Source organism: Setaria viridis, chromosome 8 (genome assembly GCF_005286985.2).
Source record: "Setaria viridis chromosome 8, Setaria_viridis_v4.0, whole genome shotgun sequence".
Classification (NCBI taxonomy): Eukaryota; Viridiplantae; Streptophyta; class Magnoliopsida; order Poales; family Poaceae; genus Setaria; species Setaria viridis.
In genome coordinates this window covers 32123604-32138731 of record NC_048270.2, presented here as the reverse complement: position 1 = coordinate 32138731, position 15128 = coordinate 32123604, and the positions used below count along the sequence as shown (strand labels likewise).

The window sequence follows — 15128 nt, the reverse complement described above, 5'->3', positions numbered from 1 at the left end:
TTTATGAACCTATAGGACGTCATGTTTGGTTGTTATCTCCTCCTGATGAAGTTTGTACCGGTTACCCTAATATATGAATAAAGGCGGTACTGTTCTTAACAAAAAACCAGTCTCGCAGCTCTCTTCTCCAAGTTGAAGAAACTTCTCGCATCGATCGAACAGGATTGCGGTTTCGAGTTTTGGTAGCATTTGTTGGAGGCTTGGCAGCTCGCTTGGCCTGGGTGGATGGGCTCGTCGGATCAAGAAACCTCGACGCGAAGGTCCCTGACGTCGGCGATGGATTCCGGCGCCGGCACTCCGGGTGGGTCCCGTCTCCTCTGCTTCGCGGCTTCAGTGCTCACCGGTGGTGTCTGCCGCCGGGCGTCTTACCCGCCGGTGTTGTCCGCGCACGCGAGGCGTTCGACGAAAGGCCCCTTAACAGATCAAGGCCCAACGCGGGGCGCGAGCCGGCGCCGGCGTCGTCGTGGTGGGCGGGCGTTCCGCTGGACATCCTTGGTGTCGGGCTGTGCCCCGGTTTCTGCCCTGCCACGCTGACCGTGCCGGTGAGCGGGCCACTGGCGCCGCACCATTGGCCACCACGCGCCTGCCACCGCCGCTGCCCGTGCTGGCGCTCCCCAAGCTCAGGCTCTCGTGCTTGACCGCCGACGGTTCGCTTGATATTGTGCTTAGGGAGGGTTTTAAATATTTCCCAGCATGCCACTATGATCACAAAGGTATCTTTTCAGTGAAATCGGCATATTATCCGTCGATGCAAACAAGGATGAAAGGTTGAAGGGTCTATATCTGGAATCTAGTAGTGCTCCCACAAGCAGGATCAATTTCTCAATGCAAGGAGTTGAACACAAATAGACAATGTTGGAGACTTGAGTTGGAGGTAATATAAGGTGGACTACTCTAGTAGATGTAATGTGCCATGGCCAACGAGGTGATGTCATGCTTGTGGCAATTACCATTTGAAAAACACAGCTGATTGCTGCGTTTTGGTGGCTGTGGTGGGACATGAGGAACGAGACCAGGGAAGCTGAGCATGTTAGTTGCACATTGCGCTACCTATTATATATAGGCATACTTGCAATTTTTGAATCCTGGGAAGGACATTCAAATTCGAAGTAAGGCATCGATTCCAGAAGTACTGAGAAAAGTTTCTTTAATTTTGTAATCCATGAAATATTTCTTTTGTAAAACTACAATATATGCATCCAGAAGTACTGAGAAAAGTAAGTAGAGAAAACACGCAGAACAAATTATTGGATGAGATTAATATTATTGTTTGATAGATGTGAACATTTGATTTGATTTAAGCCCAATGTCTTTATTGGTAACATTTTATATATAGATTTGTTGTTTTTGTTACTACTACTAAGAGGTCCCTATTTTTAGTTTTTGTCCTAGCCCTGCAATCTCAGGACCGACACTATTTGGTACTTATTAGTAGAATGTAAATCCAATCCTCTAGATTGAGATATATTTATATAACCTAATAATTAACATGCACCCATTTTCATTTCTTTTCCACCTCATGTCTGTACCGACTATACCGTCACCGTTCACCTAGTCTAATTAATCCACACGTATCTTTTCTTATTTTTTCTCCCACCCGCCACCACTCACTTCCAACATAATTAATCCCCACCTACCCCTTTCACGTTTCTTCTCCCTTTCGAGCCCCGACTGCACCGCCACCGCTCGCCCCCAACCTAATTAATCTCGCCCACCATTCCTCATTTCTTCTCTCGTCCGAGATCGATCGTGCCTCCATTGCTCCCACCTAAAGGTTCTGCGTTCTAGGCACTCTTCCTCCCCATCCAAGAATACTTCCTTCCTCGTCCCTCACTGTCGAGTTCTTGCCTTGCCTCCGCCGCCCTTTTATTAGTCTCGGTGCCGCCACTACTACCCTCAATCACCGTCGGCACAAAGCACTACAAGATGTCGCCTCTAATGATTTTTATCACCATCGATCCTCCATCAGTGCAGTAGGAGACGTCCTACTGTATCGTCTTCCCCTCACCATCTGACTAGTCTCACCACCCATCGATTTAGATCCACCATTTGAGGTAAATTTCCACCACCAAACCCTAGATCTATGTAACTATGTTCTTGAAACCTTAAATCTCCTGACCCTAGTCTTTTTTTTCATTTCTTTTGGTGATTCTTTGAAAGGAAACAAACCATTTTTTGGGAGGCAAGGTACCATCCAGCTCGGGCCCTTCACTGTACTCTAGCAAGCGGTGCCTTCAGCATCTGCAATTTTTGCACAATCAAAACCGTTTCGCCCTTTGAATCAGAATAACAAGATGATCTCAATCTGAGGAAGCAATCGTCGATTCAATCAATCTCAGGTCCGAATTCATAAGCTACTTTGTCGCCCATCGATTTTTTTTAAAAAAAATTAACCTGCTCGATTCTTACTGCTGCTGATTTGACTCAGCTTTCTCGGATGTTCGGATCCGTCAGATAAAGAGGCCCACGGCGCTGGTTCTCCGGCGGCGATGGATTCCGGCGCCGGCACCGCCGTCGGTGAGTACCTCCTCCCCGTGTCGCGTACCCCGTGGCCGTTGCTTTTAGATTGCCACGGTTCAGCGGCTGACCGCCGGATGTCTCGTGCAGGCGAGATGTTCGACGAAATGCCCCAAGAGAAGAGGGCGAGGATTGACGCGGGCGGCGAGGACCCGCCGGAGTCGTCGTGGGCGGGCCTCCACGCGGACGCCCTGGGCGTCGTGCTCCGCTTCCTCCCCTGCCTCGCCGACCGCGCCAGGGTGCGTGCCGTGTGCCGCCAGTGGCGCGACGCCGCGCGCGGCCGCGGCGTGGCCCCGCCGCTGCCGCTGCTGGTGCTCCCCAGGTTCAGGTTCGCGAGCCTGACCCCCGGCGGCGTGCTGTCGGCCGCGCGGCGCGCCTGGATGCCACCGGGGCTGGACGCCGGCAACGCCTGCTGCGTGGGGTCCTCTGACGCGTGGGTCGTGGGCGCCGGGCAGGCCGGCGGCGAGTGCTTCATTGTGAACGCCTTCTCCCACGAGGTGCGCCGTCTACCGCACCTGGGCACCTACGACTGCTCGCTGCGCAAAGTGGCGCTCTCCGCTTCGCCTGAGTCGGCACCCGACTGGATTGCGGTTGCCTTCATGATCCGCTGGTCCAGGCCTGAACTGGCGCTCTGGAGACCCGGGATGAGGTCATGGCGCGTTTGCCATCACGCTCTGTTCGCGGGGCACATCGATATCGCCTTCTACCAAGGGAAGCTATACATGCTCTGGAAGTTCACGCCGTGCCTCTTCGCCTTTGAGCTCGGTGATGATGAGCATGGTGTCACCATCTCTCGCATGAAGGATTGTTTCATCGAAAAGCTCCTCCCTACCACTCTTGGGTCCACCCATGAACTGAGCTGCAACATGGTGGAGTGGCATGGAAGACTGTTACTGATCATCAGATACTATGGTGGTTACCAAGCCAGGCACAGAGTTAAGGTCAAAGTGTTCGTGATGGACTTGAGCACGAACCCATCTGTACTCACTGAGATCCACAGCTTCGGCAGCGACTGCATCTTCATTGGCTCAGGCGGCTGCAAGTCCTTTCCTGCTGGTCAGCACGGTGGAGTTGAAGGTGACCTTATCTACTTCGGTCCTGATCATTACAACCCTCACGATGCATTTGTGTACAGCATGAGAGATGGTAGGACAGGGCCCATTTTTAAGCCATTACCTTGCGTCACTCATGCATCGGAGCGCAACCTCGGTTTCCCGGTGTGGTTGTTTCCTAAAGAATGATGTGCTTCAGGAGCAAATCTGTTCTAATGGGTGGTCAGGTCAGGTGCTGCGGTTTGCTCTCAAAGGTTCTGTGTGCTGTGATGCATGATGTTTTGTAACTCAATCTGTTGGAGAGTCATGTGTGTTCCGTTCCCAAATCCCTGTCCATAATCCATATAGTGAGGGAGCTTAATTGGGGAACAAGGGAGATCATCGGCAGAAATTGTTTTCTGCAGTTGTATATGCCTCAAATGGTCTACATGCAAGTTTTTAATTGGCACATCTCATGCTGTTTGTTCCCTCTTATTTTCTCTGTTTTACCTTCTGGAGCTGCTGTGGTCCCTTTTCCCCTTTTTGACTGGATTCATATGGAGCATGGTAAAATATTCTGCTACCGTTAGAGGCATGCTGTCTGCTTATCTCTTACTCCATCCGTTTCAAATTGTAGGTGGTTTTAGCTTTTCTAAGTGCATAGATGTTTATATGCACCTAAAAGCCAAAATGACCTACAATTTGGAACGGAGGAAGTAGTTCTTAAATCATAGCTGCCCAAAATGTGTTAGTAAATTGCTTGTACTGTGAATCTGGAATGCTTTGTCACAGTCCTCCCTTAGAGATAGAGGAATGGGTAGGGAAATTGCAGATAGATTGGGGACGGAAGAACAGCAGCAGAACAGGAGAACAGGGGGGAATGGAAGTTCAGAGTTTCAGTTAACGATTCAGTTACACGCACTGGGCGGCGCTGACCTCGACTTGGGCTCGTAGGCCCAACTCACACCTACGGCCTCATGACCATTAGGCCCACTAACATTCTATTCAAACATTATTCAGCCGCGCCTGCAATCCTGCACTTGCTGCTCCTCTTCTTCAGATAGATATACCTGTTTTTATCAATCAGATACTCATTATGTGATATTAACTACAAAGAATAAAGAGCTCTTGAATTTCATGTTTTAGCCATGATTTTTAATTTTTTTTAAAAAAACGCTTTTTCACGCAAGGAACAGTTGATGTAATCACAAGCATGCAGAGGAAAAAAAGAAAGAGCAGTACATATCAGTTTACTTCAACTTGAGCCTCAGTAGTTACACTCCTCATCTCAAGAGACAGAGATATGTGTATTTAAAGAAGAAAGATGTTTAACTTGTGTATTTTAAATTTAGAACAGTCTGAACTCTGAAAGATTAAGGCCTGATTTGGTTCACTTGCTTAAATTTAAGCACCCGTCACATCGAATGTTTAGATACTAATTAGGAGTATTAAACGTAGACTATTTACAAAACCGATTACATAAGTGGAGGCTAAACGGCGAGACGAATCTATTAAGCCTAATTAGTCCATGATTTGACAATGTGTTGCTACAGTAAACATTTGCTAATGATGGATTAATTAGGCTTAATAGATTCGTCTCGCTGTTTAGCCTCCACTTATGTAATGAGTTTTGTAAATAATCTACGTTTAATACTCCTAATTAGTATCTAAACATTGATGTGACACTTGCTTAAAAATAAGCAAAGGGAACCAAACGGACCCTAAGTATTGCATTTGTGCATATCATCGGTACAATGAGGCCCTTTTAATTTGCTGCTATGTTATTGCCAGCCAACTCTTTTTAAGGCGAGAGACGTCGGAAAGGGCTAGATTGTTTTTTTTATTACTCATATAAAGATAACTAGGGCCTTCAAAATGAAGAAAAGTGTGCAGAAACAAATAGGCAATGCCAGGAAAGAAGAGTACTTGCGCTTCTTTAGATTAACGGAGGAGGGTGTTTTGCCCTTTATATATGAAAAGCAGTCTCTCTCTTTTTTTTAAAAAAAATAGAAAGCTGCGATGGTTGCAAACTGTCCAGCCAACGCTACAATGAAATATGACTATCAATGACGAAAATCGCTGTGACGGACGTCAAGAATGTCACAGAATAGTTGTCATTTTGTGACGATTCAAGTATTTTCGTCACTAATTTGAGATGACACTGACGAACAGGAATTTTTTCATCATAAAACATACACAATCCAGACGATTTTATACATTGTCGTGGAACAACTAATCGTTTATGACAGAGTAGAAGAAGGTTTACTCCTTGTAAATTTCTAAGCTTTTGTTTATACTAATACATCAACTTAACGTTGAACATTGTGATGGATCCTGGATGTAATAGATGACTGAACAGAGCCCTGAGTTCATAACTTACCGTGACGGGCCAGAATACCAGATCCGGCCCAACCCAAGCCCACAAACAACATGTGATACTTACTTCAAACAAAATCTAATCCGTCAGTTCGTATCGATGCGAGAAGTTGAGAGATTTGCGAACAGGCATTGGCGCAGATTGCTTGGGTAGATGGCCTCCATGGATTCCGGCGCCGACAACGCCGGCGGTGAGTCCTGCCTCTCATCATCTACAGCGTACCCTTTGGAGTATGGTTGTGGTTTCCAGCAAGGCCGGGTCTTTTTGTTCGCAGGCGATGTGTTCGACGGAACGCCCCAGAACCAGAAGAGGCCAAGATTCGACATGGGGCGCGAGCCGCCGCCGCCGCCGCAGGCGTCGACGTGGGCGAGCGTCCATACGGACATCCTGGGCGTGGTGCTCAACTTCCTCCCCTGCGCTGCCGACCGCGCCGCCGTGCGGTCCGTGAGCCGCCACTGGCGCGCCGCCGCGCGCGGCCACTGCCTGCCCCCGCCGCTGCCGGTGCTGGTGCTCCCCAAGTTCAGGTTCTCGTGCCTGAGCTCCCGGGGCGCGATGACGGCCCCGCGCGTGCCGGGATGCCCGCGGACGCGGCGGGCGATGACGACCGTTGCGTGGGCTCGTCTGGCTGCTGGCTTGCGGACGTGAGGGCCGGTGAGTTTGTTAACCATGGCAATGGCGAGTGCTTCTTGGTGAACGCCTTCTCCGATGGGGTGATCCATCTACCACGCTTGAAGGCAAATTGCAATGCTTCGATCTACAGTAAGAGCATCCGCATCATCAATGACAATGATTCTGGGTTTGTTCATACCGCCAATGGTAAGAAGTATGGAATGTTACTCTGCAACAATGCGGTGCTATCTGCTACACCTAATTCCGGGTCCAAGTGCATTGTGGCTGCTATCTTCCAATACATGTCCGCATCCAGACTTGCTCTCTGGCAAGCTGGGATGACGTCATGGTACGTTTGCTGCGGTAATTGCATTGCTTGGGGCAGTGATCTTGCCTTCTATCATGGGAAGCTGTACATGATCTGGAAGTACATGCCGTATGTCCATGCTTTTGAACTCGGGGAGGATGAGCATGGAGTCAATGTGTCTTGTGTTTCTAGTCATGTGATTTATCCACTTCTCCGATCCAAGCACAATTATTCACTGAGGTTCCAAATGGTTGTTTGGCGTGGAAAGCTGCTATTAACCATTAGAAACTTCGATGCTCGCAAAATCGAACCAGAAATTGTTAAAGTTGAGGTGTTTGCTCTTGACATCAGCACAAGCCGTTACGGAGTCACTGAGATCCACAGCTTTGATGGGGACTGTATTTTTGGAGTTCAAGGTGACCTTATCTACTTCGCTGATGGATGTGATGGGGTATTCAATTACAAGAACCGTTTGTTTGATGCATACGTGTGCAACATTAGAGATGGTACGAGCAGGCCTTTAGCTGTCGACTTTTCTCCAACCAATTCAGGCGCACCAGAGGTCCACCTCGACATCCCACTGTGGTTCTGTCCTTCCGAATGATCTGCTGCAGGTTATTTCTGATCTTGCTGGGTGTTTGGGGCAAGCCTTTTGCCCTATATGAAATTCTGAATAGTATGATGCCTACCTTACTATAGCTCCATCTTCTAGAACAACCATGTGTATTTTGTTTCCCTGGACAGGATATGATGAACAACATATGAAAGTTGGGTGCAATGTTCTCTTATTGTCAGTGGCATGCTTTCTGTGCGCATTATATATTTACCTATAAATGATATTAAGCACAGATTGATGCTTGTCCATGATCCTACTTTCAGATACCATGCACTGTTATATATATGATGATTCAAGTTTAATCTAACACTTCCTTGAGCATTTTGTTCAAATCCTTCAGTTTGCGTAGGGTCAGTTCTTCAGTAAACGAGTCATGGCATGGATGTATTGTGAAGGCAAGCATGGATGCATTGCACCTCTCGAATGAGTTTTATCACTTGTTAGCTCAGGTTGGATCACCGCAATATCTGTATTCAACGTGAAGTTAGCCCTTTCATATGCACCATAATTCGTTAGTGTAATATGTAGCGGCAGAGGTGGTTAGTTACGTTCCAGCTACTGATGTTTTAATACACAAGTAGCACACCATGCACACATTACACAAGGGCACGCATACACACGTTACATGATGTCCAGGTCTGAACCAATCCTCATCGCGTTTGAACTAGGGGGCATGGGGTCAATATTTGTCATGTTGAGAATTGCCTGTGTGGGAAAATGAAAAAAATAGAAATCTCTAAAACGAGAAAAATGGGAAAGAAAACAACGTGTCAACGTTTTAGGTGGAGATTTTGCGAAGCCCATATTAACAGTGCCAATTTTGCAAAGCCCAATGTTTGCGATGGCAAAAATTCAAATTTCTCTACTCTACATTATCCGTCCTCGTTGAATCTCGTTCCGAAGACACAACCACTTCGGGCCGAATCTTCAACACTGAGAGCAAACACTTGGCTGCGGCCTTCTTCTTCGCAGAATCCATCTCCGGGGGAGTGAGCTCGGGGAGGATAAGTGAGGAGAGGATGAGTGAGCTCAGGGAGGAAGATGACCGAACTTGAAAAAGGCAAGCTTTTGCACTACCGAAACTACCCCCACAGCAAAACGACACTAGAACATAATAATAGTTTGGGTACGTGGATAGTGTATGGGGCCCACCATTATGATGGACGGTCAGGATAACTCATATGTGATCACATGTACATGTGGAATAGACCTTTTGTGGCATGGGCTAGGCAAGCAACCCACTCAATCCACCCATCTACAGCCCAATCCGAAACGTGAGAAGGATTAAATGGGTTAGGTAGATATGGTTACAACCCATCAGACCCATTGCTCTTTGGTTATTCTACAATACACCGTGATGAACACCACTTAACTTTAACTAGATCCTTCCCCTCGGCCACAGTCCAGCAGCAGTAGTTGTGTGGGGGTTCGACGAGAAGATGATCTTCGGTGCTAGCAGGATCTCTTGCCGGTTAAGGGGTCCTATATTGTGCCTTTTCTAACCCTCCCAACTCAGCCATCAAGCGCAAAATCAATCCATCGATCCCCCGACTCTCCTCCATGCAGGTCCAGCTCCTCACCCATCCATGGTCTATATATCCTTCTAATCTCTGCTCTTTTCTTCTTCTTCTTCGTATAAGCTGCAACCTGCAAATAAGTGCTACCAAACAGGTCCAATAGATGGCAAGGACAAAACGGTCATTTTTTCGATCTCCATGTGGTTTAGCGGAGCTGAGAGACTAAAAACAGTTCTAACGGCAGTGACGTGAAGAAAAAAACTGTTTCAATGACATACAGGGCGAACAAAAGTTTTCTAGTTGCGACTAAGAATTTTCCTAACATGGATTAAGCCTCGATGAATTTCCCTTCAACTACAACAAGCGGCATTTACAACAATTTACAGCAATTTAATGGTGAACAATACAGGCTATCGAATCCGAATGTGCTTGGAAGAATGATATGCAAATAGTTTTCCATCTTTCCTCCCCCCTGGTTCTATTAGGAAGCTGGTTGCATTTAGAGATCATCGAATTTCCAGACAATGTCCTTTAAGGTCTTGGAAAGGTCCTTGTAGAACTGCAGAAAATTACAGCTTATACACATTTAATCACATGCCGTTCAATAAAAGATGCTGAAAGGACAAGACAAATTATGAATTGTTGTAATTTAGTGAATCAAAACTACTAGTACTAGTGACTGGAGAAGCGCATATGGATAGGAATTAATCCACTTCTTCAACTAATGATAAACATTTAAACTGCAGTATTACATCAATACATATGCTTCTTTATTGGCATGATCTTTGCATGCCTGATAGTTACCTTATGAAATTCCAGAGTGTCACCTTCTCCTTTTCTGACTTCTATCACGTGAAAAGAGGGTGCAATTTGCAGTATCTGAATTAATATTACTAATTAATGTTAGGCACAAGAACTTTGCAAGGCACATTACAGTTAAGGAAAATAATTAATATTAAGCTTTACCTCAGCAGCAACATTAAGGTTTCCCTTCTTCCCTGCCTCTATCTTTTCGAGCCTTAACTGGTCACATAATAAAAAGAGAACTTTTAGCATGTAGAAACATTTATTTAAAGTTTGTATTCATATCAAGAAGTCATGCACTCAAGAACATATTTGAAGAATCAATTATTACAGAGTTGTAGGTAGGTACCTTGTAATTTTTCTTCTGAACCCTAAATCCTAGGGTTGTTGCAGCTTCCTCAATCCTGTGGATAATTTCTCTGGGTGGACAAGTTGATGTAAACCTTTCTTCTCTTTTGAACCCCTGCAGATACAGTGACCCCTGCAGATACAGTGACTAAAAGTTTAAGTATAAAGTATAGAAGAGTTAGGTTGCAAAATCATAATATGATGACCCAGTGTTGATGGAAAATCCTAAATTGAGAAAAAAATGTAAAATCTTCGGAACTATTGTTCTAATCACATAGGTATACAGAACTAGTATTTGCTTGCAACATCCTTCAAAATTCTGCAATTGACTTTCACCGGCAGAATTCAAAGGAAATTCAAGTGCACAGAACAGTCATCAGGCAATACAACAACAACATAGCCTTTTTAGTCCCAAACAAGTTGCAATAGGCTAGAATTGAAACTCAACAATCACTGACAAAAATAAAAAAACAGAAAAGGAAAATAAATAAATAAAAGTGATATTAGTAGGGGCCTTAAGCTTGTTCAGCGTTTATGCACGTGAATAGCAGCTTTCCGTGCACTCCTATCGAAGGACAAATCTCTAGGTATATTCCATCCTATCAAGTCCCCTTTTTATTACATTCTCGTCTTAGGATTTGGCTATGCACTAGTGCCTCTGAAGGTCTTGGTCGGTTGTCATTAGGAAATGTCCTTAGAAAATCATGATGAGTTCTAGGTTACAACAGAGGAGTCAGGAACCTCTCGCACCTGCTCTGAGTCAAGTAAGTTTTCAAGGTTAAAGCCTTTTGATGATGAAATCAGATCGAATGCATCCAGAGATACTGGTTCATCTTTCTTTTCTGTCACGAGGTGCTCCTGAATGATGTCAAATAACAACAGTAAACTAGTTGGTAAGTAAATCTGTGACATTATGCATGAGACAGAAAATAAAAATGCACCATTTACTCACTTTTGAATCTTGGAAGACAGCATTCACATCATTCAATGTGGTGATGTCATATTTGTTGTCAAACTCCTGGCGCCTGTAGCCCTCTTTGAACCACTCATCCTGTAGTATTTCTGGGATTGTTATTCGCTGCCATGATTTACCAAAACGTGAGTCTGATCTAGTGGAGCAAGATAGAATTATGGAGGCTCATTCATTCCGAAACCAGACTCAGCACATCCTCAAGATGAAGACGAACCACAATCCAGTTGCAACTATTGCTCCTTGACTGGAAGTTCCTATTCTTTACTCACACAAAGTGTTTTGTTTTGAGATATGTGCATTGCCTATACTTTTTCTCAAAAAGAAAACTGAACAAAGTTTTATTCTCAATGGCATCTAACAGTGGCTATGCGCATTAGGAACTTCTAACATTTGTGTCAATCTGAGTTAGACGTCAAATGCTAGATCGAAGGTAGTGTTATTTGGTTGATGGATATTGGCAACATCGTGTGACCCTATCATCCTACTATGGGATACATTGTACGGTGAATGTTGATCTATTCTATTCCATTATCTTAAAATTGTTTCATAGTACTTTTTTTTCAAGCAGCTTGTGATCTGGTATACCGTTATGGGATTTGTATCGAGGATTCTTGTTAACAATATCTTGGCAGGAAAAGATGTCCACAGTGGAAATGTAAATTCTGCATTCGATATCTGCCAGGAACAGAAGGGTAAAACCAAATAAGAATGAACAAGCAAGACTGCAGCAATGATCTAAAAGCCGTGCAATGCTCACCTTCTTATACAACCTCGTAAGATTAGAGTCCTCAAAAGGTAAATACCTTGCTAGCAGAATAAACAGGATAACTCCGCATGACCACACATCAGCCGTTCCACCATCATAGCCTCCACCTTCAAGGACCTATAGTGAAGTTCGTAGAAATATTTAGATCATTGTATTCCTAATGAAATACTAGTAATTACCATAATATCCATTATTGGTTCGTTTTATACAGTTTTCTGGCATTACCTCTGGTGCAACATAGTTTGGAGTCCCATAAGTTGTGTGCAGCACTCCATCAGTCTGAACAAGATCAAACAGACAAGAAACACGCTTAAAGATATGTCAAAGGGTCTGAAAAGTTTCAAACAATAAGGGATATGATTATTTGTTGATGCAAAAGGTGTGAAATTTTACTCTATCATTACCCAAGTAGCTTATAGGCGTATAAGAAATAAGTCATTTACCTTGATTTGCTGAGATAGTGCGCCCAGCCCAAACTCAGATACCTTCTAGGTTTCCACGTGAATCAAGCAGTAATTTTTCAGGCTGCAAGTATTAATTATAGTTTAGATTCCGAAATAGAGTTCTTAATTACAGAAAAAACACACAAAGGAATTGACCTCACTTTTAAATTCAGGTGATACACATCTCTGCTATGACAATAATCAACCGCATTGATCAATTGTTGGAAGTACCTCCTTGCCTCACATTCCCTCATTCGATCGCTATTAACCTTTATGGTGAGGAACACAAAAAGTTTACCGTTAATTAAAATTTGTCGGTGATAGATTGAACTTTGGGACATGGAAGGCGGTGGGTATAGCAGAAACTACATAAACTGGAAGGGACAATGTGCATATAACTTACAATGGTGTCTAAGAGCTCACCATGGGTAACATATTCTAACACAATGTAGATCTTTGTTTTACTTCCCATCACCTAAAGGTTAATGAAAACATTGATTTTGTCAAAGAGATCAGAAATTGCCTGCTCCTAGTGAAAAGAAACTAGACGTGCTAAATGATTCTGTTAAAACTTCTGACTTGCTCTATTCTGACCAACTTTCTAATCAGCTAGAACGTTAAGAAAGGTACCTCGTATATGCGAACAATATTAGGATGCTCAATCAACTTCATTGCCAAAATTCCCCGCTTAATCTGCATATTCGACCATGTAGTTTTTTCATCAACAACAAATTACTCCCACCAGGAGCTGTTAATTCGATGCTGAACAAAGTTGCCCAACTCATGGACCATTATATTCAAAAGTGAAGGTACTAATGGGGGACAGGATCGGAAGGAAGGGGCCAGAACTTACGAGATATGAAATATCACCAAATACTAAAAAAAATGCAACAATAATTGAAAGTGACCTGCTCAACCATCTTGTGCTTAAGGACCTTCTCTTTATCTAGGATCTTGATGGCTACAAATTCGCCAGTCTGGATGTTCCGTGCCAACTTGAACTTGGCAAATGTGCCTTTACCTATGGTCCGGCCCAGCTCATAATTCCAAACACATCCCACCTTGGTTGTACTCATTCCCTGCCTTATCACCCCTCTGGAATTGCAAGAAGCTTCTCTGCACAGTCCAATGGTTTCACTGTCCTGTGTGGAAAATTTTACCCAGATTGTTATAGCTCAAGACAAAAAAGATGACATGCTGACACTTTCTTGAGAATAAACTTCTTGTTTACTAGCTAAACACCAGACCCTACGTGAATTTAACCAGGATGTATGATGCATTTGCATCCCATTTGTGTCATAGTATATTGGGATATCTCGCCCACAAACCACAGGAATACGATTAACATATCCACCAGCTCTTTCTCCTACATTTTGTTATCTCAAGTCACGGAAGAACACTAATCTGCAATAGTCAAATGTTATGTTGGGCTGCAGTAAGTGCCCAGGTGCAAATCCACGACAGCTGAACAAAGGTTGGTTGAGTTTGTTTGTTATTCACCACCGGAAGCAATTCAGGAAATTGGGCGTCAAAGTGCTATTATGTTATATGTGGGGCTGGAAAACTCCCAGCCCCGCGTCGCCCAGGGGTGACTCGAGCGGTGCCGGCCGCCTCCCTCACCTCTAGCACCCCTCCTCCTATCCAACTCGCCACTGCCGGAGCTTGCCGGCGGAAGCCCATCTGGTCGCGATGAGGGCGGCAGCGTGCGCATCACCACCCCCACGAATTCGAAGCCCCCTCCTCATTCTTCACATCCTCCCCCGCGCCCCTGGGCTTGCCCATATCCGGTAGCGGCCGACGCCCCTGGGCTTGCCCATATCCGGCACTAGCAAACTCGGATCCGGCGCCGCCCAGACCATTGGGGCATCCCCTGGCAGATCCATAGGAGGGCGTCCGTGGGGCCGGAGCTCGCCTCATTGGGCTCAAGCTTCACTAGGCGGCTGCTGCTACTTCGTCGGGTTGGGCTTCCAGCTCGCCGGCGAGGCCCTGCTGCTGCCCCGCGCTGACCCGGGGCGGTCCATGGGGTGAGTAGCCCATGGTCACCTAGGGCGCAGGGAGTAAGGGCTTTGTGGACCCAGCGCTGATTACGGTAGTGTTGCGTGCGCGCCTGCGGCGTTACACTGAGTGCCATGGGTCCTGGCCGGGATTCCCTGGTTCCATTGCCAGCCACCATTGTGGACGATCGTGGTGGCGGTGCCAGTACTTCCAATTTCTGGAGGTAGTTCGTCTTCCCTATTAGTGACCAATCGGAGAATCACTATTCTTGTTATGCAACAAAAGTAACATGCTCGGTCCGTGGGAGGTGCCCCACCTCCGCTTGGGGAGGTGCCTTACCTTTGCTATCAAAACAGCAGCGCACCAGCGGCTCCATTCCCACGATCGATGACCGGCGGCAGACCACGTGCGTATAGTGAGGTCCCTGATTTCCCGGTTGAAACAGAGCATCCCCGGTGGGAAATGAGGGCTCCTTATCCCATTCCCTTAACCCTCTAACCGAACGTGGGAAATGATATACTTCCCTTCTCATTTTCCTATCCCAGTCCCTATTTGCCACATTCCAAACGCCACCTTCGTGTTAGTGGCTCCACTCGTTGCCTTGCAGCACTTTGTCTTGTTAGTGGTCTGCAGCGAAAACATAATGCCTGGTGCACGGGGAGGTTACTGTTGTGTCTCTAACTCTGGTGAGGTCAAGACACAACGAGTTTTGATTGTGCTACTTCTTTAGCTTCGAGCTCAACGGGTTTGGTGTTGCTCACGAAATGTCCTTTTCATTCAACAAACGAACGTGAAAATTTACAACGGGGTAGGGCTCCCCTTTTA

At 45.6% G+C, this 15128-nt stretch overlaps 1 protein-coding gene, 1 long non-coding RNA gene and 1 pseudogene across 2 annotated transcripts; 1 reads left to right on the top strand and 2 right to left on the bottom strand.

Moving 5' to 3' along the window:
- The first annotated feature begins 2142 nt into the window (after positions 1-2142).
- LOC117866917 (uncharacterized) lies at positions 2143-4137 on the top strand. Its single transcript, XM_034751214.2, has 3 exons — positions 2143-2339; positions 2429-2517; positions 2608-4137. The coding sequence occupies exons 2-3, from the start codon at positions 2490-2492 to the stop codon at positions 3756-3758; spliced, it is 1179 nt and encodes a 392-aa protein (XP_034607105.1). The 5' UTR covers positions 2143-2339; positions 2429-2489; the 3' UTR covers positions 3759-4137.
- A 5097-nt stretch (positions 4138-9234) lies between these two features.
- On the bottom strand, positions 9235-10002 carry LOC117833775 (uncharacterized). Its single transcript, XR_004635541.2, has 3 exons — positions 9941-10002; positions 9779-9853; positions 9235-9533 (listed from the first exon to the last, which is right to left on the bottom strand). It is a non-coding gene; the product is annotated as an uncharacterized lncRNA (long non-coding RNA).
- Positions 10003-10994: 992 nt separating this feature from the next.
- Positions 10995-13447, bottom strand: LOC117833774 (CBL-interacting protein kinase 32-like; annotated as a pseudogene).
- Positions 13448-15128: the final 1681 nt, after the last annotated feature.

What these genes read in the sequence shown, in the direction of transcription:
- LOC117866917 (XM_034751214.2), top strand. Translation starts at nt 2,490, where the DNA reads ATGGATTCCGGCGCCGGCACCGCCGTCG. An exon ending in CGGCGCCGGCACCGCCGTCG is followed by an intron (nt 2,518 to 2,607) that starts GTGAGTACCTCC and finishes TGTCTCGTGCAG; the next exon opens with GCGAGATGTTCGACGAAATG.